Source organism: Malaclemys terrapin, chromosome 20, assembly GCF_027887155.1.
Source record: "Malaclemys terrapin pileata isolate rMalTer1 chromosome 20, rMalTer1.hap1, whole genome shotgun sequence".
Taxonomy (NCBI): Eukaryota; Metazoa; Chordata; order Testudines; family Emydidae; genus Malaclemys; species Malaclemys terrapin.
This window is the reverse complement of record NC_071524.1, coordinates 2,388,243-2,412,726: the sequence shown is the minus strand read 5'-3', so window position 1 is coordinate 2,412,726 and position 24,484 is coordinate 2,388,243. Positions and strand designations below refer to the sequence as shown.

The window sequence follows — 24,484 nt, the reverse complement described above, 5'->3', positions numbered from 1 at the left end:
GTACTATGCTTAACAATGACTGGAGAGTGCAGTGGTATAAATATGATCAATGGGAATTTCCCCAGTAGCGGTTGTGAGTCACTTGATGCTGGAGGACAGGTGCACTTCTTTATCCTGTCTTAGGCCATGACTACCTGCAGTTTACAATGATCATTCAATTTAAACATGAGTCGAGGGAAAACAGAAAACAGAGAGAGAAAACACTCAAGAGATAGGAAACATAAGAATGAGAATCCTGGTTTTGTGCTCTGTGGAGAAAATCCTGTATTTACTCACTTAACATATGCCTTAACAGAAGAGCACTTTCCTTTCTTGACATTCCAGCAAGTGCTCCTGTTGGGGTGATAGGGCAGTGATGGTTCATTCAGATGGTTTGGATTTGACTACTCACCAATACCAAATATTTCTCAGAAGAAACCAGAGATTCTTGTGTAGGTTGGAGCAACCCGAGGGGTGTAATCCCAGAAGGAGTCAACTCCAGAAAGAACGTCCAAATACATTGGCACTTTCTTATAGAGTTACTCAGAAAGCCCCATCTGTGCTTGGCTATTCTTCCTGGGAATTTCTGGGGGAAGTGGCGGGAGCCAGCCAGCCGCTGCCTGGGAAATCTTCCTCTAGGGAAAACGTGCATAAGTCTGTGCAAAAAAAAAAAAAAAAAAAAAAAAAAAACACACACACACAAAAAAACTCACAAAAACAACCACCTCCCTCCCCACAAATCAGAGTTCTGCATTGAAACCCAGCAATGTGGTTGTTCTCTCAAGAAACCAGATCCAAACCAGGCAGCACTATCCGACAGAGCGACCAGAGAGTGCAGTGGTTTATCTATGATTGGTGGGAATTTCCCTTATGGAGGTTCCTAATCCTGCAACGCGGGAGTAGAGGTGCAGTTCTTTATCCTGTTTTAGACTCAGACTACCTGCAGTTCACAATCAGATAACAGAGAAGGGAAAAGAGAGAAAAAACATGAGAGAGAGAGAGAGAAATATATGAATGACTGTCATTGTTTTGTGCTGCGCAGATAAAATGCTGTATTTTTTTCACTTAACTGATCCCTGAACAGGAGAGTGCTTACCCTCATCAATATTCCAGCCAGTGCTCCTGTTGGGGTGCAAAGTCAGTGAAGCTCCATTGTGATACTGTGAATTCTTCTTCTGACCATTGGAACCAGGGACTCTCTTGGACGTTGTAAGCATCCAACGGAAAGGATCCCATATGGACTCCACTGTAAAAACAAAGTCCAACCAGAGCAGCACTTTCTTATTTAGCTCTTCAGAGAGTGCCAGCTGTGTTTGGATATTGTTCCTGGGAATTTTGGGGGGAAACTGTGGCTTCTACCCAGCCATGAACAGGTGAACATTACTCTGGGAAACAAAAGCATTAACCAATGCAAAACGAAAGGAGGAGTTCTCCATGGACACCAGCAATGTGCTTATGTTTCACAAGAAATGAGATCATAACCAGGCAGCACTGTCCCACAGAGGACCAGAGAGTGCTGGGCTGATGACATAATTAGTTAGAATTTCCTATTTTGGGACTCTCTTGGATGTTGGAAGCATTTCGTATTCTGAGGTTGTTCCGCATTCAGCGCTGGAAGCCAGGTGCAGTTCTTTGTCATATCTTAGAGTGAGACAGCCTGCAGTTCACAAGGATCATTGCATTTAAACAATCAGTGATTGGAGAAGAAGTTACTGAGAGCGAGACAGAAACTGAAAACATACAATTAAGCCTTGTGGTTTGGTGCTGTGTGGATACAATGCTGCGTTTTTTCACATGACCAATGGCTCAAAAGGGGAGCACTTACCTTTCTCACTATTCCAGCAAGTGCTCCCATTTGGGCGGTAGGTCAGTGATGGTCCATTTGGATGGTTTGGATTTGACTTCTCACCAATAGGAAGAGTTCTCGGAGATCACAGATTCTCCTGGAGGTTGGTGGAAGGCGAGGGGTGGAAATCCATGAGGAATCTCTAAGGGCAAGAGTACCTGCAGTTCCCAATGATCATTGAACTTAAACTGTCGATGGAAAAGGAATACAGTGAGGGGAGAGTTGAGAGAGAGGAAACGTATGAGTGAGAGTCACCATTGTGCTGTGTGGAGAAAATGCTGTATTTTTTCACTTGATCTATTCCTCAACAGGGGAGCACTTACTCTTGTAAATTTTCCAGCCAGTGCTCCTGTTGGGGTGCAAGTCAGTGAATCTCCATTGTGATTCTGTGGGTTCCTCTTTGGACCATAGAGAAATGTTCTCAGAGAGTGCCAGCTGTGTTTGGATATTGTTCCTTGGAATTTGGCAGGGGAAGGGTGGCTGTCAGGCGGCCACATCCAGAGACAATTCTTCTAGGAAAAGAAAGCATTAACCTGTGTGAAACAAAACATAATTTGGAGTTCACCATTGAAACCCATCAATGTGCTCATTCTCTCAAGTAACTAGATCCAAACCAGACAGCATTATCCTACAGAACAACCAGAAAGTGGTGCAGTTCAGGGAAGATGGTTAGAATTTCCTATTTTGAGGTTGTGCTGCATTTGGTGCTCTAGTTCAGGTGCAGTTCTTTGTCATATCTTTGAGTGAGACAGCCTGCAGTTCACAATGATTACTGCATTTAAATTCTCAGTGACTGGAGAATAAGAAACCTAGAGCAAGACAGGCCTGAAAACATAGAAATAGGCATTGTGGATTGATGCTGTGTGGAGAAAATTCTGTAGTTTTTTCACTTAACCTATGAGTCAACAGGGGAGCACTTACCTTTCTCAATATTACAAGTGCTCCCGTTGGGGCAGTAGGTCAGCGATGGTCCATTCATACCATAGGAAAGTTCTCAGAGACCAGAGATTCTTCTGGAGGTTGGAGGAAGGCGAGGGGTGGAATCCCTGAAGGAGTCAACTCCAGAAACAACATCCAAACACACTGGCACTTTCTTATTTAGTTATTCAGAAAGCTTAAGCTGTGTTTGGCTGGTGTTCCTGGGAATACCTGGGAAAATGGTGGCAGCCAACCAGCCTCTGCCTGGGAAATTGTCCTCTAGAGAAAACGAGCATTAGTCTGTGCCCAAAAAGAAAAACCAACAAATTGGACTTCTGCCTTGAAACCCAGCAATGTGCTTGTTCTCTCAAGTAACCAGATCTAAACCAGGCAGCACTATCCCACAGAACAACCAGAGAGTGCAGTGGTTTAGATATGATTAGTGGGAATTTTCCCAGTGGTGGTTGCTAATCATTCAAAGGTGGAGTACAGTTCAGTTCTTTATCCTGTTTTGGGGTAAGATTACCTGCATTTCACAACGGTCACTGAATTTAAACAAACAGTCAATGGAAAGGGCAACAGAGACAGAAAACTCTAGAGAGGGAGTTCAAGAGGAAAAATATGAAGTGAGCATCATCATTTTGTGCTGTGTGGAGAAACAATCAGTGATTGAGAAGAGGAAACCCAAGAGCAAGACAGAGCCTGAAATCATACTAAGAAGCCTTGTGGATTTGGGGTGTGTGGAGACAATGATGGATTTTTTCACTAGACCTATGCCTCAACAGGAGAGCACTTACTTGTCTCAATATTCCAGCAAGTGCTCCCATTGGGGTGGTAGGTCAGTGATGGTCCATTTGGTTGGTTTGGACATTTAGGAAAAGTTCTGAGAGTCCAGAGATTCCCCTGGAAGTTGGGGTGGAATTCCAGGACTCAACTCCAGGAAGAACATCCAACCACATTGGCACTTTCTTATATTCAGAAAGCCCCACTTGTGTTTGGCTATAGTTCCTGGGAATGTCTGGGGAAATGGTGGGAGCCAGCCAGCCTCTACCTGTGAAACCTTTCTCTAGGGATAAACAGCATTAGTCTGTGCCAAAAACCAAACCCAAAACCCACAAACGAGAGTTCTGCATTGAAACCCAGCAATGTGCTTGTTCTCTCAAGAAAACAGATCCAAACCAGGAAGCACTATCCTACAGAACGACCAAAGCGTGCAGTGGTTTGATATGGTTGGTTGGAATTTCCCCAGTGATGGTTGCTATTCAGTCAGTACTGGAGTAGAGGTGCACTTCTTTACCCTGTCTTTGGGCAGGACTACTTGTACTTCACACTGATCATTGAATTTAAACAGTCAATGGAAAAAAGGAAAACAGCGAAAATACCCTGAAGAGAGAGGAAATATATGAATGAGCCTCATCCTTTTGTGCTGTGCAGAGAAAACACTGGATTTTTTTTCACTTAACCAATGCCTCAGCAGAAGAGCACTTACCCTTGTCAATATTCCAGCCAGTGCTCCTGCTGGGGTGCAAAGTCAGTGAAGCTCCATTGTGACTCTGTGGGTTCCTCTTCTGACCATTGGGAAATTTCTCAGAAATAAAGAACTTTCCTGGAGCTTTGAAGAATCCATTTGATAAGATCCCGTATGGACTCCACTGCAGAAACAATGCCCAGACAGAGCAGCAGTTTCTTATTCAGCTCTCCAGAGGAGTGCCAGCTCTGTTTGGATATTGTTCCTGGGAATTTTTTGGAGGGGATGGGGGGAAATAGTGGCTTCCAGCCAGCCATATCCAGGTCACTCTTCTAGAAAAAGAAAGCATAAACCAATGCAAACCAAAGGAGGAGTTCCCCGTGGACACCCAGCAATGTGCTTGTTGTCTCAAGAAACAGATCCAAACCAAGCAGTACTATCCTTCACAATGACCAGACAGTGCAGTGCTTTACATATTGTTGGTGGGAATTTCCCAAGGGGAGTTTGCTAGTCATGTGAAGCTGGAGTACAGCTCCAGGACTTTATGCAGTCTCAGGATATGACTATCTGCAATGTACAATGATCATTGAATTAAAACAAAGAGTCATTGAAAAAGGGAAAACCAGAGAGAAAACACCCGAGAAAGAGAGGGAGCATGTGAATCAGAGTCCTTTTTTTGTGCTATGTGGAGAAAAGACTGTATATACCCACTTGACCAACGCCTCAGAGAGAAGCAATTTCTTTCTTAATATGCCAGCAAGTGCTTCCCTTGGGGCGGTAGGGCAGTGATGATTCATTCAGATGGTTTGGATTTGATGACTCACCAATGGGAACAGTTCTCAGAGACCAGAGATTCTCCTGGAGATTGAAGGAAGGTGAGGGATGGAATCCCTGAAGGAGTCAACTCCAGAAACAACGTCCAAACACACTGACACTTTCTTATTTAGTTATTCAGAAAGCTTCAGCTGTGTTTGGATATTGTTCCAGGGAAAGTCTGGGGAAATCATAGAATCATAGAATATCAGGGTTGGAAGGGACCTCAGGAGGTCATCTAGTCCAACCCCCTGCTCAAAGCAGGACCAATTCCCAACTAAATCATCCCAGCCAGGGCTTTGTCAAGCCTGACCTTAAAAACCTCTAAGGATGGAGATTCCACCACCTCCCTAGGGAACCCAGTCCAGTGCTTCACCACTCTCCTATTAGGAAATAGTGTTTCCTAATCCCAACCCAAACCTCCCCCACTGCAACTTGAGACCATTACTCCTTGTTCTGTCATCTGGTACCACTGAGAACAGTCTAGATCCATCCTCTTTGGACCCCCCTTTCTGGTGGCAGCCAACCCACCTCTGCCTGAGAAATCATCCTCTAGAGAAAAAGAGCATTAGTCTGTGCAAAAAAGCAGAAAACAGAGTTCTGCCTTGAAACCCAGCAATGTGCTTGTTCTCTCAAGAAACCAGATCCAAACCAGGCAGCACTATCCCACAGAAAGACCAGAAAGTGCAGTGGCTTAGATATGATTGGTGGGAATTTTCCCAGTGGTGGTTACTAATCTTTCAATGCTGGAAGTCAGGTACAGTTCAACTTGTCTTTGGATAAGACTACCTGCAATTCACAATCATCACTGAATTTAGACATACAGTCAATGGAAAAGGGAACAGTGAGAGAAAAAACATTAGAGAAAGAGGAAACAGATGAATGAGAGTCTCCGTTGTATGTTGTGCAGAGAAAGTGATGTATTTTTTTCACTTTACCTATGCCTCTACAGGGGAGCACTTACCTTTCTCAATATTCCAGCAAGTGCTGCTGTTGGGGCGGTAGGTCAGTGATGAACCATTTGGATACTTCTTGTGAATGGGAAAAGTTTTCTGAAACCAAAGCGCCTCCTGGAACACAGGGGAAGAGAGAGAGTGAGAGAGTGAAAAGAAAGAGAGAGAGAGAGAGAGAGAGAATGAAAATGTCTCTGATTTTGAAAGGAAACCCAAGAAGAAAATATTCTACACACAGACACAAGTATAGCACTAATGTACTTCCAGTCTGGCTTAAACATGCTTCTTTGGGAAAGGTGACCCCCTGTACTGGCTTTTCTATCAAATGTAGAAAAGCTATTTGCCAGGGCAATTTTCAGTAGAAGCCACTAAATGGAGGATCTCACCAGGAAAACGGAGCAATGTGCTTTGAAGTTTGTCTCTATCAACGAGATCCAAACTAAGCAGCACCTTCCATTTAAAAAACTATTGCCAAGAGCCCAGAACAGGACCCTACATTCCTGTCCACATGGCTTCTCTTTCTGCTGTCTTTGGAAACCATTTGCCAGCCCATAGAGCAAACACATAGAGCAAAACAGTCAGAGAAACAGACAGGGAAAGAGTGAAAGGTGGACAGGCAGAAGGCTGGATGGAGAGAAAGCAAAAGACAAAGAAAGATGAGTGAGATATCAGGAGAGAGATGCTGAGAAAAAAGATTGGGACTAGGAATTACCAGACACAAACAGATCTATGGTCCCTCTAGTCTAATTTCCTGCTTACAGTGGCCAACATCAGATAACTAAATGTGTCCTGTGGCTTCCTTTTCCCAGGAGAAGCACCTGTGTTTTTACCCAAACGATGCTGCTAAGGTTCAAAAAATCAAGTGTCAGGTCTGCAAAGCAGAGCAGGACTTACCCATCAGTGTGTGAGTCTCATTCTCCCCAGGTCCAGGCTGGCTGAGATGTCTCCAGGCAAAGCATCATTTTGTCAGGGGCTCTGACAAAGCTGGGCCTCAGAGGCAGCACGGTCTCTCCCAGGGCTTGTGGTGTCTCCTGGCCTTGAGGCTTTCCAGCCTCTCTTATATGCTGGGGCCAGTGTCTCCCTCCCAAGTCCCTCCCCACCCTTTAATCATCAAAGGAAGTCGCCACGTGGTATTCATGGACTTGCAGGGAACAATAGCCAGGCACATCAAAGGAGCATCAGGGCTGAGCTAGTGATTAAATCAGCAGATGTTGCAAACATTCAGGAAAACCCCCACTTTGCACGGACACAAGCCTCACCACAGAGAATCTTATGGGTTGGGGGCTGGCAAATGGTTTCCAAAGGCAGCAGAAAGAGAAGCCATGTGGATAGGAATGTGGGGTCCTGTTCTGGGCTCTGGGCACACACTTCTGGACTTTTTGACATAAACCAGACTCCAACAGGGGCTATTCCAGCTAATTGGGTTTTTAGCCTTCCTCTCCCCCAGCCTGGCCATGAGGCTGTAGACTCATATCCATGCTAGAACTTAATATAGGTTAGCTGCTGAGCTGGGGAATGGGGTTGAGAGTCCAAAAATGTGATAGCGGAAGGCCATACACATCTCTGTGTGGTATTTTAGTGTCTATTCATGCAAGTGTGTCCTTGATTCCATGTGCGAGTGTATATGTTTCTGCACTAGAGTATCATGCGTACCTGAGCACATTTTTTGGTGACTCTATCTGCCTGCTGGGCTGGGGTGGTTTTCTGGTGCCCTCTGTTTGTCTGTTTGGGCATGTGTGTGTATGTGCAATTGTTTTCATGTTTGTGTTGGCATGCTGCATTCCATGCGTCTATAGGCCATGTTGCACCAATTTATGATGGTGCAAGAGTAATTGAGATACATTTGATTTAAGCCTATATGACATTAGCCTCATCCGCTGGGATGTTCCTGATACAGGACTAGTGGCTTGGTTGCAAAGGCAGCAGAGAGAGAAGCCGTGTGGTTAGGAATTTGGGGTCCTGTTCTGTGCTCTGTGTATAGATTGCTGAACGTTTACAGATCTACCAGCCTTCAACACAAGGCTGCTCTGCTCTGCATCTGCAATAATGTTCTCCACCGGAAAACAGCAGCGGTAAGAGCACTGACCCCTCCAACACCCCAAACACTTCAGTGGGGTGTCAACTCCCCACCAGCTCCCCCATTCCATCCCTGCTGGCTTGGACTGAACCCCACACTCGAAAAGGACGCATTTTACAGACTGAGGACTTGTCTGCACTAGGAAATGTTGCTGGTACAGCTACCCAGACAAGCACTCCTAATGCAGACACAGCTTGTAATGGTATCATAGTTATTCTGCTGGCCCAGTTTACTCGAGAGATATCAGCTACAACGACCAATTCACACCCCTGAGAGGCACAGTTTGGCTGACCTGAGCCCCAGTGTAGCCAACACTAGGTCTAAGGAAGAGTTCTTTCATTGACTGAATTTATCGCCTCTCCAGGAGGTGTATTTACAACAGTGACAGAAGAACCGCTCCATTACTGTAATAATGTCTACACTACATTATCTCAGACACACAGCAAACCATAACACCAGGCCTCGGAGTGGCCCCATGTTTAAGGCTGGTTTAGCTGTAAATGGATAGGACTGGTATAAATGCATCTACTCTACAGCTTATACTGACGGAGCTATCTCTATAAAAGAAGGACAGCCCTCTCCGATGTAGCCATGCCAGTGTATGGTTTAGACCAGTCCTTTAATGGAGAAGGGGGATAAGAGTCCAAAATGGAATGGGCATAAGGACAAAACCATCTCAGAAGCAGAATTTTGGGCTAAAGCCCATAATGGGAATAAGTTTGAGTGGCAGAAGGTCTTGTTGTCAAGGCTGCAAATTTGTAAGTGTGGAGAAGCCCTTTTTGTGTGTATATGTGTGTGTGTGTGTTTGTTTGTCTGTTTGTGTTTCTGTCCATGTGATTGTGTCTGTGAATCTGCCCATGACTGTGTGTTTGAGTCACTGTTAGCGTGTCCAGGAGAGACTGTGTTTGGGTACGAAGGCAGGTTTGTAGGCGTTTCACTACATGTTGTGTATAGGAGCGTGCGTTGCTGTGTGTTTATGTGTACGTGAGTGTCTGTACCTTACCGGTAGTTCTGCTTTAGTTAGGTGAATATTTCTCAAGGAACGGAGCCCAAACCAAGCATCACTGTTGTGACGGGGTTCCCGGGGTGCAGTGATGATGCCACTGTCTCTCTTTTATACTTTCCTCCAGCTCACTGGAAAGATCTTTCCTGTGACGTGGGTTACTCTGTCCCCATGGCTTATGTGCCTCCACCCAGAAGTCTCTGGGATAGTGGATTGGGTGTGTGTTGATGAGCTATTAATGCCCATGTGGATATTGATGGCTATTGCTTTGTTGTAACTGAAAGGCTGGTTGTGGCTGTTCCCAGCCTCAGAACATATTTCAGTAACACATATAATAATACTTAATAACTTTACAAACAGTGAGAGCACATACAACAGGTTATTATTGTTCAACAGATCAAGACGTCAAATGAGACCTCACAAGGCATGCATTGTGCAAAACATATCATAATCATATCACAGTGGCGAATATGGAGGTTCCAGGGTGCTACTTTGAGGTACAGAGTTTCACACCTGTATTATTTAGACACTAAGACTGTCCTTATTAGGATCTGTGAGTGTGTGGTTTGTGGAGTTTGTGTGTGAATGTTTATATGAATGTGTGTGTGTACGCACGCGCATGTATGTTGTTGTTTGGGTATAGTTCTTGGGAATCTCTGGGTTTGCACTGGCAGACTGCCATTACCTTCTGATTTGCAATTGTACAAAATCTATGTGTAGACCTGTTCTGGTCAGTATCTCTCCCTTTAGGTCTTTATTCAGCAGAGGAAATAGCCACATGCTCTTCATTGCTTGGCATAGCCAGCCAGGTCAAAGGAGTGTGAAACTGAACTGCTAGTTAACCTACAATGGGGTGCTAACTCCATCTCAACCAGCTCATTCAATCACTGGGGATTAGACTCCAATCCATGTTAGAACTGGATGCAAATTCAATTTAGATCCTGCAATGGGGAAGAGTCCAAAATGTGATGGCATGAGGAGAAACCCATCTCAACAGCAAAGTGTTGAGCCACAGGATTTTCTGTGTATGTAGATTTCATACTGATGTGTGAAGATGAAAGCCAAATGCCAAATGCACTTGCAGTTTTCATTGACTTAGTTTTCTACCAAACTATAATAAAAGTTGTTAATTAAAAAGAAATACAGACAAATGCAAAATGAGAGTTCAGCAATGAAAGGATGCATATATAAATGTGTTTAAAAAGCAATAACGTTTTATAAACTTTGCAGAAAGCTGAGAGAGGATCTGATTCTTCTCTGAAAATACATCAAAGGGATAAACACCAGGCTGGGAGAAGAGCTCTTTTCAAACACTCCAAAGGGACTGAGGCCATGTCTACATTACATAAGAACGGCCATACTGGATCAGACCAAAGGTCCCTCTAGCCCATTAAACTGTCTTCCGACACTGGCCAATGCCAGGTGCCTCAGAGGGAATGAACAAAACAGGTAATCATCAAGTAATCCATCCCCTGTCACCCATTCCCAGATTCTGGCAAACACAGTCTAGGGACATCATCTCTGCCCATCCTGTCTAAAAGCCATGGATGGACCTATCCTCCATGAATTTATCTAGTTCTTTTTGAACCCTGTTATAGTCTTGGCCTTCACAACATCCTCTGGCAAAGAGTTCCACAGGTTAACTGTGCATTGCGTGAATATTTCCTTTTGTTTGTTTTAAACCAGCTGCCTACAAAATTAAGTCAACCTAACTTGCATCAGCATACAACCACTGCAGTAATTACATCGCTTTTGTGTGTCAACACTTTGCTCCTTGTGTCAGTGGTGTAAGTCATCACCAGAAGCTCCTGTATCCATTGCACTGTCAGTGTGGGGAAGACTCTTGAAAGCCAGTAATAGTCAACATAAGCAATGCAGTGTCTACACCAACACTATGTGTCAACCTCACTACATCAACCTTGACTCGACGCCGCTCATGGAGGTGCAGTTATTAAATCAGTGTAGCTGGGCAATTACGTCAGTGGCAGCAAAATTTAAGTGTAGACAATTCCATAGCTAGGTCAATGTAAGCTGCCTTGCATTGACCTAACTCTGCAGTCTAAGGAGTGTAAGTGCCTATCTATGGGTACATCTACACTACAGCGGGGAGTCGATTTAAGATACGCAAATTCAGCTACGTGAATAGCGTAGCTGAATTCGACGTATTACAGCCGACTTACCCCGTTGTGAGGACGGCGGCAAAATCGACTTCTGCCGCTTTTTGTCGGCGGCGCTTACTACCACCTCCGCTGGTGGAGTTAGAGCGCCGATTCGGGGATCGATTGTCGCGTCCCGACGGGACGCGATAAATCGATCCCCGAGAGGTCGATTTCTACCCGCCGATTCAGGCGGGTAGTATAGACCAGGCCTATGAAGGAAAATCGGCCAGCAAAACTAAAGTGGAATAATTATTATGCTGGTGTAACTCCGCACGTGGACACACTATTCCTGACTAAAAAAAGAACTTCATTCTGGAATAATCACTCTGGAACTTCACTTTTGTTCCCGCATAGAGGGTCCACGTGGGCTGTTATACCATCATAGCTATATGGGGAGTAATTCTTGACCTACTCCCCATTGAGCCATAACAGTATTGCTGAAGCTCTGCCAGTTAATTTCCTTATCTAGCAAGCATGCCTGTGTTTCTACATGTGGAAGTACATGAGTCTCTCTGCGTGTTTGACTGTGTATTTGTGTATGAGAGTATGGCTGTGTGTGGTCGTTTATATATAGTTCCTGGAGCATTCTGGGATGAGGATGGCAGCCTGACATCAGCTTCCTACTTGTACTGGTACAAATCTCAGAGAAGTGAGGTTCTTACCCACGAAAGCTTATGCTCCCAGGACTTCTGTTAGTCTCAAAGGTGCCACAGGACTCTCTGTTGCTTGATACAAATCTGTGAGCAAAGCAGGCCTAATGAGTGTCTCTTTTCTAACTCCCCGTGGCTCTTTAATCACCAGAGGCAGTTGCCAAATGCTCTTCATTAACTGCAGGGGAACAATAGCTCTGTCTCTATCCAGCCTCATCAAAGGAGTGTGAAACTGAACTGCTGATTAATCCACCTCAATGGGGTGTTAACTCCCATACAGTCAGCTCCTTCAATCACTGGGGGATGGAATCAAACCCATGTTAGAATTGGCTGCAATTTAGAGACAGGGATGGGGAAAAGGGGTTAAGATTCCAAAATGTGATGCCACAAATACAAACCCATCTCAATAACACAATTTTGAAGCAGATTTTCCTGTCTAGGGAAGATTTCAGGTAGAAACGTTCTTGCATATGTTTTTTCAAGGTGAAAGTCAAACACCAAATAAACCAGCAGTTTTCACTGACTTACTAGACTAAAAAACGACAAAGGACATTATTTTTACTTAAAAAGAAATACAAACAACATCCTACATGACAGATCCTGTATTTACAGACAGGTTGCTTATTTGTGACATAAACATAACTTGAAAATCGTTGTGATTTTAAAAACAAGTTCAGCAATGAAATGATCCAAGTGTGTGTGTGTGTGTGTGTGTGTGTGTGTGTGTGTGTGTGTGTGTGTTTAAAAAGTAAAAACAATGTCACCACTATCCCTACAGAAATATTAATTGATTTTCAAACCTGGCAGAAATATGACCTGGCTATTAATTCTTATATGAGGTTGCTCTGTACATATTATTATCCCTCTATTTTCCATATGGAAAACTGTGGCACAAAGAATTATAGCTTGAATTATAACCTTGGAGACATGATCCCAAATCCTATCCTCTACACTCCATTCTCCTCCCAGAGCCAGGAATAGATCCCAGGATTCCTAACTCCCGGCCCTTTCAGTCTAACCCCTCCATCTAACCAGTACAGCCTACTCCCCTCCCACAACCAGTGATAGAATCCAAGCCCTAGAGCCCCCTCTGCTCTAACCCTCAGGACCCCACCTCGAGATAAGCATAGAACCCAGGAGTCCTGGCTCCCAGCCACCTCAATCTAACCACTAGACCCCACTCCCCTCCCAGAGCTGGGATAGAACCTAGGAGTCCTAATGCCTGCTCCTATTTTCAGTCTCCTGGTACCACCTTAATTACAAAAATCCAGGAACAGAATCCAAACCGAGCTGTGTTTTCTTGTTTAGCCACTCAGCGAGTGCCTGTTTCTGTGTCACTGTGTGGTTCATGGTGTTTAGTGTGTGAGCACGTTAATTTGCTTTTCTGCATGGTTGTGTTTTGGTTAGGGTGACCAGATAGAAAGTGTGAAAAATCGGGATGGGGTGGAGGGTAATAGGTACGTATATAAGAAAAAGCCCCCAATATCGGGACTGTCCCTATAAAATTGGGACATCTGGTCACTCTAGTGTTGGTGTATGTGAGTGCTGTGTGTCTTTTGTAGGCCTCAATTGGTCTGAGTGGGTCCAGCAGTAAAGGAAAAGGCAAGTGATAAGCTATGTAAAAACAAGTTCAAGCAATAATTGGGTCAGCAGCTATGGCTAAAATCATGTGGAAGGAGACTTAGCAGACAGGGAGGAAACTAACAAAATACAAAGAGGGAACATGTGGCACATCAATAGAGCATGATACAAACAGGAACTGGGTCTAAAATAACCTGAGCACTCCTAAAGGGCATGAAATGATATGGACAGGTAGACACATGCACAGGGTCACATTTGTTGATAAAGTAACCAATATTCTTTGAATTTGAGCTAAACCCCTCACCATCCGCTACACATGAGTCTGATCGGTTCTGTCTTAGTGTTAGTATTCGCCAGTAAAAAAAACTTGAGTGATGAGTCCGAATTAGGACTGAGTTCTTGGGATCCACAAGGCTAAGGGCTTGAGAGAAATTCTAACAGTCTATACACAAAATTCCACCTATTTAATTACAGATGTGATTTAAACTAGTTTAGATCCCACAGGGATCAGCTCTCGGTCTGGTACTGTTCAGTATCTTCATCTATGATTTAGATAATGGCCTAGAGCAGCGGTTCTCAAACTTCAGCAAACCGAGGACACCCATTTTCATTTAAAATTTTAAGGGGACCACCAAGCTCCCCTGCTCAGCCCCAGGCCCCACATCTTCTCACCCCCTGCTCACTCTATCCCCACTCCCTCCCTCCCTCACTCTCCCTCACTCACTTTCACCAGGCTGGGGCAGGGGGTTGGAGTGCAGAAGGGGGTGCGGGCTCTGGGAGGGATTTTGGATGTGTAGGGAGGTGTGGGGTACAGGTTCTGGAAGGGAGTTTGGGTGCAGAAGGGGGAGTGGGGTGCAGGCTCTGGAAGGGAGTTTGGTTGCAGGGTGTGGGCTTTGGGCTGGGGCAGAGGGTTGGGGTCCATGAGGGGGTGCGGGAGGGATCTTGGGTGCAGGAGGGGGTGCGGGGTCTGGGAGTTTTTGGATGATACCAAGCTGGAAGGGGTTTCAAGAGCTTTGGAGAATAGGAATCGAATTCAAAATGATCTGGACAAACTTGAGAAATTGTCTGAAGTAAATAGGATGAAATAGAATAAGGACAAATGCAAAGTATTCCATTTAGGAAAGAACAATCTGTTCCACACGTACCAAATGGGAGATGATCACCTAGGAAGACACCTGGGAGTCATATTGGATCACAAACTAAATATGCGTCAAAAAGTGGACATAATTCTGGGCTGCATTAGCAGGAATGTTGTAAGCAAGACACGAGAAGTACTTCTTCAGCTCTGCTTCATGCTGATAATGTCTCAACTGGAGTATTGTGTCCAGTTCTGGGCCCCACATTTCAGAAAAGATGTGGATAAATTGGAAAAAGTCCAGAGAAGAGCAACAAAAATGTTTAAAGGTGTAGAAAACATGATCAATGAGGGAAGATTGAAAAAAATGGTTTGATTAGTCTGGAGAAGAGAAGACTGAAGGGGAACGTGATAACAGCTTTCAAGTACAACAAAATATGTTAGAAAGAGGAAGGAGAAAAAAACATTCTCCATAAATTTTGAGGATAGGGGAAGAAGCAATGGGCTTAAATTGCACCAAGGGAGGTTTAGGTGGGTCACTAGGAAAAACTTCTAACTGTAAGGATTGTTAAGCACTGGAATAAATTGCCTATTGAGGTTGTGGAATCTCCATCGTTGGAGATTTTTAAGAGCAGGTTAGAGAAACACCTGGAGTGTCAGGTATGATCTAGATAATACTTAGTCCTGCCAGGAGTGCAGGGGACTGGACTAGATGACCTTGTGAGGTCCCTTCCAGTCCTGTGATTCTATTATTCTAGTTTCACGGGGTGAATTTTGCTCCAGGGACAGTATATAAACAGAGAAGCCCTTTCTTATTAAGACACACAAGAGTGCATGTTTGTGTGTTTGTATCTGAGTGTTTGAATACTGTTGGCTGGACATTGAGTGTGTCAGTGTCTCTCTGTTTTTTGTGTGTTTGTATATGAGTAGAGCTCATGTACTCTTTGGACATTAAAAAGCAACAGAGGGTCCTGTGGCACCTTTGAGACTAACAGAAGTATTGGGAGCATAAGCTTTCGTGGGTAAGAACCTCACTTCTTCAGATGCAAGACTTGCAAAGGTGCCACAGGACCCTCTGTTGCTTTTTACAGATTCAGACTAACACGGCTACCCCTCTGATCTTTGGACATTAATTGTGTAAGCCTGTGTTTCATAGATTCATAGATTCTAGGACTGGAAGGGACCTCAAGAGGTCATCGAGTCCAGTCCCCTGCCCACATGGCAGGACCAAATACTGTCTAGACCATCCCTGATAGACATTTATCTAACCTACTCTTAAATATCTCCAGAGATGGAGATTCCACAACCTGTTTGTGGGCTGTGTGTTTCTTTGATTTTGTATATATGTGAGTTTGTTTTACTCTGTGTTTCTACATGTGGGAATGCATGATTCTGTGTGTGTTTGACTGCATTTTCATATATGAGTGCATGGCTGTGTGTGGTTGTTTGGATAAAGTTCCTGGGGATCTCTGGGGTGAGGATGGCAGCCTGACTTCAGCTTCCTATCTGTACACATAAAAAATTGTGAGCAGACTAGCCTTCTCTGTTCTAATTCCCCTGGGGTCTTTAATCACCAGAGGCAGTTGCCAAAAGCTCTTTATTGCCAGGAGGGGAACAATAGCTCTGTCTCTATCCAGCCATATCAAAGGAGTGTGAAACTGAACTGTTGATTAATCCTCTTCAATGGGGTGTTAACTCCCGCTCAGTCAACAACTTCAGTCACTGGGGCATGGATTCAAATCCAAGTTAGAATTGGATGCAATTTAGAGACTGGGGTGGGTAAAAGAGGTTAAAATTCCAAAATTTGATGACACAGGGATGAGCCCATCTGAACAGCACAGTTCTGAGCCAAAGTCTTTCCTGTGTATGGGAGGTTTCACGTAGAAATATTCTTGAATATGTGGGAATGAAGGTGTTTTCCAAATGTCAAATAACCAGCAGTTTTCACTGACTTTCTAAATAATGATAAATGATACTATTTTTACTTAAAAAGAAATACAAGCAACATCCCATGTGACAGATCTTGTATTTCTAACAGGTTGTATATTTATGACATAAATATAATTTGAAAATCTTGTGGATTTTAAATACAAGTTCAGCAATGAAACTAGCCTAATAAAATGGTGTGTGTGTGTGTGTGTGTGTGTGTGTGTGTGTGTGTGTGTAACAGTGTTTTAAAATCTTGCTCTGACTACGGAAATATTACCAATTATTAAACTTTGCATAAATCTAACCTATTAATTCCATATGAGTTTGCTCTGTATATATTATTATCCCTCTATTTTCCAGATGGAAAACTGTGGCCCAGAGAAGGAAAGTATCTTGCCCAGGGTCATACAAAGAATGAATGGCATAACTGGAATTAGGACCCTGGCGTCCTGATACCTAGTCCTATGCTCTAACCCACTAGCCCCCACTCCCCTCCCAGAGTTAGAACCCAGGAGTCCTGACTCCCAGCCCCCAATTCTCTAACTCACTAAGTCCCACTCCCCCACCACAGATGGCAATAAAACCCAGTAGTGCTGACTCCCAGCCCTCCCACTTTCACCATTAGACCCCACTGTCCTCCCAGAGCCAGGGATAGAACCCAGGAGGCCTGATGCCTGTTCCTGTGTTCGGTCTCCTAGTACCAGCCTAATTAAACTCCATCTTTTTGGTTTCTGAAGCCCCTAACCACTTTCAGTAACAAAGAGTTCACTCCCACACCCTTTAGACCAACAGGCACAAGATCATAGGCATTGCCAGACTGGACCAGACCCAAAGTACAATACCCCAGGATCCTGTCTATGACAGGGACCAGCCCCTGGTGCTGCAAAGAGAGGTGTAGGAGCCATCTATTAGCAGATGGAGGATAATCTGCCTCTCACATTAGGTCGCAGTTTGGACTCTAATAGAAAGAGATCAGCTTCAGTCCTGAAGTTATTGTCTGTCCCGCTGCTGATCACCACTCACATAATTTCCCGCCACTGTGAACATTTAAATAAATAAATATTGATTTAAAAAGCAGCTTCCGTCGAAATTATACAAATTAAAAATCAAATTCTACCAAGTCTAGTCATTATCGTGATACAACTACAAGCGTTAAGGGAAATGTAGGCAATTCTCTTCTCCACAAGGTCCATTAAGGAAGGGGATGAAGTGGGGAAAGGGACATGGTTCAAGGTTTGGATGGGCCCAGTGTTGACATTCCCCTGTCCCTTAGGACTTTCGCATTTTCAAAGAGGAATTTTTTTGCCCTATTGCATCTTTCAGAGCTGCCGTTACCTCCTTGTTCCTCAGGCAGTATATGAGGGGGTTCAGCATGGGCGTGACAACATTGTAGAGAACGGAAGCCAGGGTGTCTACATACAAGGGATGTCCGGAGCTGGGCCGGTTATAATTGAACATGCACGTGGTGTAGAACAAGGTGACCACGGCCAGGTGGGAGGTGCAGGTGGAGAAGGCCTTCCGCTGGGCCTGGGCTTTATAGACTTCCCTTTTAATCTCATTCATATCTTCCTCTCACATAGTACACCACATATCGCTCTCCAGTTAAGCCATCCCTTTATTATCCTAACTCTAATTTAGTCCCTGCATGTCCCTAGATTCTGGAACCCAGATAATTAACAAGTTGTTAAAACAGGACTAAAGGTATCTATATATTGTAATCACACATCCCGTGAATGCAGTGTGGAAATATCTGTAGGCTCCTAAGTTGTGTACTTGCTCATAAATATTTTACTCTTGAGGTTTGAGGAAGAAGAGGGTTGGAATCCCAGAAGGAGTCAACTCCAGAAAAAAGCAACAGAGGGTCCTGTGGCACCTTTAAGACTAACAGAAGTATTGGGAGCATAAGCTTTCGTGGGTAAGAACCTCACTTCTTCAGATGCAAGAACTCCAGAAAGAATGTCCAAATGCATTGGCACTTTCTTATGTAGTTATTGAGAAAGCTCTCGCTGTGTTTGGCTGTTGTTCCTGGGAATGTCTCGGAAAATGGGGGCAGGCAGCCACCCTCTGCCTGGAAAATCTTCCTCTAGGGAAAAAGAGCATTAGTCTGTGCAAAAAAAACAAAAACAAAAAGCAAGAAATAGGAGTTCTGCATTGAAACCCAGCAATGTGCTTGTTCTCAAGAAACCAGATCCGAACCAGGCAGCACTATCCTACAGAACGACCAGAGAGTGCAGTGGTTTAGATATGATTGGTGGGAATTTCCCTAATGGAGGTGGCTAATCATTCAACTCTGGAGTACCGGTGCAGTTCTATAAATTGCCTTAGGGTAAGACAACCTGCCGTTCGCCATGATCAGAGAATTTAAACAGTCGATGGAAAAGGGAAAACAGAGAGAAAACACTCGAGAGAGAGGAGAGCTGTGAATGAGAGTCATCGTTTTGAGCTGTGCGGAGAAAACACTGTATTTTTTTCACTTAACTTAGGCCTCAACATGGGGCACTTACCCTCATCAATATTCCAGCCAGTACTTCTGTTGGGGTGCAAAGTCAGTGAAGCTCCATTATGATTCTATAGGTTCCTCGTTTGACCATTTAGCTCTTCAGAAAGTGCCAGCTGTGTTTGATATTGTTCCTGGGAATTTTGGACAGAAATGGTGGGTGCCAGCCAGCCACGTCCAGGAGATGATTTCTCTAGGAAAAGACAACATTAGTCCGTGCAAAACAAAAGGAAGAGTTTTCCATGGAACCCCCAGCCACGTGCTTGTGTTTCACAAGAAACCAGATCCAAACAAGGCAGCACTGTCCTACAGAATGACCAGAGAGTGCTGTGGTTAAGACAGGACAGGTTAGAATTTCCTATTTGGAGGTTGTTCTGCATTCAGTGCTGGAGGCCAGGTGCAGTTCTTTGTCATATCTTGGAATGAGCCAGCCTGCAGCTCACAATAATAATTGCATTTATTCGATCAGTAACTGGAGAAGAGGAAAATGAGTGCGAGAAACAGCCTGAAAACATACAAATGAGCCTTGTGGATTTGTGCTGTGTGGAGACAATGCTGTAATTTTTCACTTGAACTATCTCTCACCAGGAGAGCACTTACCTTTCTCAATATTCCAGCAAGTGGTCTCGTTGGGGTGCTGGGTCAGTGATGGTCCTTTCGGATGGTTTGGATATGACCTCACGTGAAAAGGAAAAGTTCTCAGAAAGCACAGTCCCCTGAAGATCCGTGCCTCCCGATAGTGGGGGAGCTCCGTGAGGGCACCAAGCCTCAGCAGTGTTACTAAGCATGCAAAGTCCATGTGAGCATTCTTAGTGCAAGCCAAACAGCAAATTTGGGAGGGCATATGTCCCAGCAATCCCCCCCCCCCCCCCCCGCCAAAAAAAACCGTGATCTCTACTTTGAGGAATGCGAGGAGTGGAATCCCATAAGGAGTCAGCTCCAGAAAGAACATCCAAACACTATGGAACTTTCTTATACAGTTATTCAAAAAGCTTCAGCTGTCTTCAGGTATTCATCCTGGGAATGTCTGGTGAAATGCTCGGAGACCAACAGCCCCTGCCTGGGAAATCTTCCCGTAGGGAAAAAGAGCATTAGTCTGTGCAAAACAAATAAAAAACCAACAAATCGGAGTTCTGCCTTGAAACCTAGTAATGTGCTTGTTCTCTCAAGAAACCAGACCCAAACCTTCCTACAGAACAACCATAGAGTGCAGTGGTTTAGATATGATTGGTGTTAATTTCCCCAGTGGAGGTTGCTAACCATTCAATACTGGAGTACAGAGGCAGTTCTTTATCCTCTCTTAGGGTAAGATTACCTGCAGTTCTCAATGATCATTGTATTTAAACACAGAGTCGATGAAAAAGGGAAAACTGACAGAGAAAACACTTGAGAAAGAGAGGAAACGTATGAATGAGTGTCATCGTTTTGTGCTATGTGGGAAAATTTGACCAATGCCTCCACAGGAGAGCACTTACCTTTCTCAGTATTCCAGCAAGCGGTAGGTCAGTGAAGTTGCATTCAGAAGATTTGGATTTGACTTCTCATGAATAGGAAACATTTCTCAGAAACCAGAAAGTCTCTTGGAGAATGGGGGAATGCGAGGGATGGAATCCCAGAAGGAGTGAACTCCAGAAGAAATATCCTAATGCATTGGCACTTTCTTATTTATACAGGAATATCCTGGTGTCTTTGGCCATTGTTCCTGGGAATATCTGGGGGAAAGGTGGCATGCAACCAATCCCTGCCTGGGAAATCTTCCTCTAGAATACTAGCATTAATCTGTGCAAAAAAAAAACCCCTCAAAAAACAAAAGTAGGAGTTTTGCATTGAAACCCTGCAATGCGCTTCTTCTCTCAAGAAACCAGATCCAAACCAGACTGCAACTCCTGCAGAATGACCCCAGAGTGCAGTCTTTTCAATATGACTAGTTGGAATTTCCCAAGTGGAGGTTGCTAACCATGCAATGCTGGAGTACAGGTGCACTTCTTTATCCTCTCTTAGGGTAAGACAACCTGCAGTTCAAAATGAGCTTTGAATTCATACATATAGTCGACGTAAAAGGGAAAACAGAGAGCGAAAACTTGAGAGAGAGGAACGAGATCAGTGAGCATCGTCCTTTGTGCTGTGCGGAGACACTACTGGACTTTTTTTTACTTGATCGATGCCTCAGCAGGAGAGCATGTATCTCTCTCAATATTCCAGTAAGTGTGGTGGTAGGTCAACGAAGGTCCATTTGGATGGTTTGGGTTTGCCTGCTCACCACTAGGAAATGTTTCTCAAAACCCAGAGTCTCTTGGAGTTTGGAGGAAGGCGAGGGGTGGAACCCCTGAAGGAGTCAACTCCAGAAAGAACATCCAAACACAGTGGCACTTTCTTATATAGTTATTTGGAAAGCTCCAACTGTGTTTGGCTGTTGTTCCTGGGAATGGCTGGGGGAATGGTGGCACACAGCCAATCCCTCCCTGGGAAACAAGATTTTTAATGTGTGCAAAAAAAACAAAAAACAACCAAGTGGAGTTCTGCCTTGAAACCCAGCAATGTGCTTGTTCTCTCAAGAAACCAGGCAGCACCTTCTTACAGAACGACTGGAGAGTGCAGTGGTTTGGAGACGATTGGTTGGAATTTCCCCAGTGGAGGTTGTGAATCATTCCATGGTGGAGTACAGGTGCAGTTCTTAATCCAGTTCACAATGTTCATTGAGGTTAAACAGAGAGTGATTGAAAAAGAGAAGGGAGGTGGTGGATAGTACTGTCCTGCCTGCCTACATCTGCCATGTGCGTGATGGCCTCTACTGGCACTCCGCTGCCTCGGAAGCGGCCCGCTGCGCTGCTCGGATGGCATGTGGCAGATCCAGTGGGGACGCAGGTGAGAGAGCAGGAGGTGGAGATCTGCAGGCAAGGAAAGCAAGTGCAGTTTGGCAGGAGGGAACTGTCTGGTCTCCTGTCGAGCCCCAGCACCATCCCTGAATGCCCCTGGGGATCTTTCAGTGCCCTGGGTTCATCACCCGGCCTTGGGCTGCGCCAGCCCCAAGAGGGAGGGTGGCCAAGCAGCCCATTCCCAGCCCAGGAGAGCTGGTAAACACTGGGGGAAGGGTAGGAGGGGGGATACTGGAGTTCTGGGAAGCTGTGGGAAGGGGGCAGTCCCCGTGGAGTGCCTTTGCAGCCACTGTACCTGGTACTCTGCAAGCAGCTTGGCCCACGGCGCCCCGCATGGGCCTGTGCAAACTTCACCCGGCGCACTGGGTGCTCACGGCAGAGCCGCGGGCTGGCTATGCCTAGTGTATCCCTGCTGGCACTACTGGTAGCACTGCAGAGCTCACTTGGGGGCTGGGTGGGGCTCAGCTGGGAGCCAGGGGTTGGGAACGCCATGTTCGGCCTTTCCAAGAAGTTGGCAGAGGTGGGCAGCTCGGGGTGAGCGGGGCACAGGGCCCCGCAGAGTGCGGGAGGTGGGAGGGAGCACTGCAGAGGCTCCAGGACTGCACTCTGCTGCAGGCTGATAGCAATGATCCTGGGGAGGCTGCACGGCGCGCCAAGCGATGAGTGAGGAAGTAAACGGAAGAGAGGCCACAGAGATTGCAGGGTCTGCGCTAGGGCTAAGGCTGCGTGTGCAAGGCAGCAGGTGCGAGGGGGTGATTGTGCTGCATAATAAGTATTTTGGGGAGAAAATACTTGTGTGTTTTCTACTTGAGATATTTACTGGGTCAGGCCTGGCCATCAATGTTTACAGATAGGTCCTGGTCCAAAAAAGATTGAGACCCACTGGTCTAACCTGTTCTTAATAACCTCCAGAGACAGAGATTGCACAACCTCCCTAGGTAATTTGTCTCAGTGCTTAACTACCCTGACAGGAAGTTTTTCCTAAAGTTCAACCAAAACCTCTGTTGCTGCCATTCAAGCCCATTGCTTTGTGTCCTGTCCTCAGAGGTTAAGGAGACATACTCCTAGGGGAATTCTGCGCTATTGCACATGTGCATAATTAATGAGCTGTGCATATTTTTCATTTTTTTTCATAGAAAAATACTGCTGCCAAAATGTTGCTGCAGTTCCTCCTTTTGACCACCAGGGGGCGCTGTGGCACAAGAACAGCAGCCCCTCCCAGCAGAAAATAATGTCTGCAGTTCCACCATTTGCCCACCAGAGGGCACTGTGTCGACAGGGCAAAGCAGCAACTCCCCACCAGCTAGGAAAGAGACTGCAGAACCTTCTTGGCTGCACCTGTCAGGCAAGGTCAGGAGACAGGGGCTATGGGGAGACAGACAGTGTGGGGTGGGGGTCATACAGGGGCTCATAAGGGCTAGTGGGGAGGACAGATTGGGGCAGGGGCTGAATGGGAGTGGAGGCACAGGGCCACAGGTGGGAGGGAGGTGCAGGACCAAATGGTGATGGGGGAGAAGTGCAGAGCTACATAGGGACAGGGGAGTGGCTGGGTGGGGACACAGAGCCACATGGGGATTTGGGAGGGGGTACAGGGACACATAGGGATGGGGAGTGGCTGGGTGGGGGCACAGAGCCACATGGGGATTCGGGAGGGGGTACAGGGACACATAGGGACAGGAGTGGCTGGGTAGGGGCACAGAGACACATGGGGATGGGGAAGGGGTGCAAGACCACATGGGGATGGGGGGAGTGGGCACATGGGGATAGGGGCAGATGTGCCTAACTGAATGGGAGAGGCTAGGAGTTAGCCAAGGTCTACATGGGGACGCTCTCTAGCAATCCCTCCCCACCCACCCCCAAAAAAACTGTTTCATACTTTTCCCACCCACACCCAACAACCCTCCAAGTTCACACCCAAGCCCCTTCCCAGCAATTAACTTCCCTCTCCCTCAGCTCCTCCATTACCCTTGACTCCCCCAAGCCTTTGCACTGCTTCTGAGGGGTGTGGGAAATATTGGTCTGTACTGTAGGTTAAATGAATTATAACTCAGAATTCTGTATTAATATGCCTAGGAAAGAATCTATTTGTCAAAAAACATTTCCTGAATCTTTTTTTTTTTGTCTGTATTGTTACAGACATACTTGCAGACAGATATTTTGAAATAAATGACCAAAAATAATTTAAACTGCTGTGATTACATTGTGTTATTTTTGACAAATAAAATATGCAGAATTTTAAAATATTGTGCACAGAATTTTTAATTTTCAGTTGCAGAATTTTTGGTGCAGAATTCCCCCAGGAGTACAGAGAACAGTTTATCACCCTTTTCTTTAAAAACACATTTTATGTACTTGAAGACTGCTACCGTGTTCTCCCTCAGTCTTCTCTTCTACAGACTAAACAAACCCAGTTTGTTCAATCTTTCCTCTTAGGTCATGTTTTCTAGACCTTGAATCATTTTTGTTGCTCTTCTCTGGACTTTCTCCAATTTGTCCACAACTTTCCTGAAATGTGGCTCCCAGAACTGGACACAAATCCCCAGCTGAGGCCTTATCAGTGCTGAATGGAGCAGAAGAATTACTTCTTGTGTCTTGCTCACAACACTTCTGCTAATAAATCCCAGAATGATGGGTTTTTTTTGGCAACAGTGTAACATCAT

General features: G+C 45.2%; 1 protein-coding gene across 1 annotated transcript in view; it reads right to left on the bottom strand.

The window, feature by feature from the left end:
- The window catches only part of LOC128826327 (olfactory receptor 5V1-like), a 29,778-nt gene extending 11,764 nt beyond the window's left edge, over positions 1-18,014 (bottom strand). Inside the window, exons 1-2 of the mRNA XM_054009575.1 lie at positions 17,787-18,014; positions 5,989-6,094 (exon numbers count right to left, since the gene is read on the bottom strand). Coding sequence (XP_053865550.1) covers positions 5,989-6,094; positions 17,787-18,014 — 334 coding nt within the window. The remainder of the gene's footprint in view (positions 1-5,988; positions 6,095-17,786) is intronic.
- Between the last annotated feature and the right edge of the window lie 6,470 nt (positions 18,015-24,484).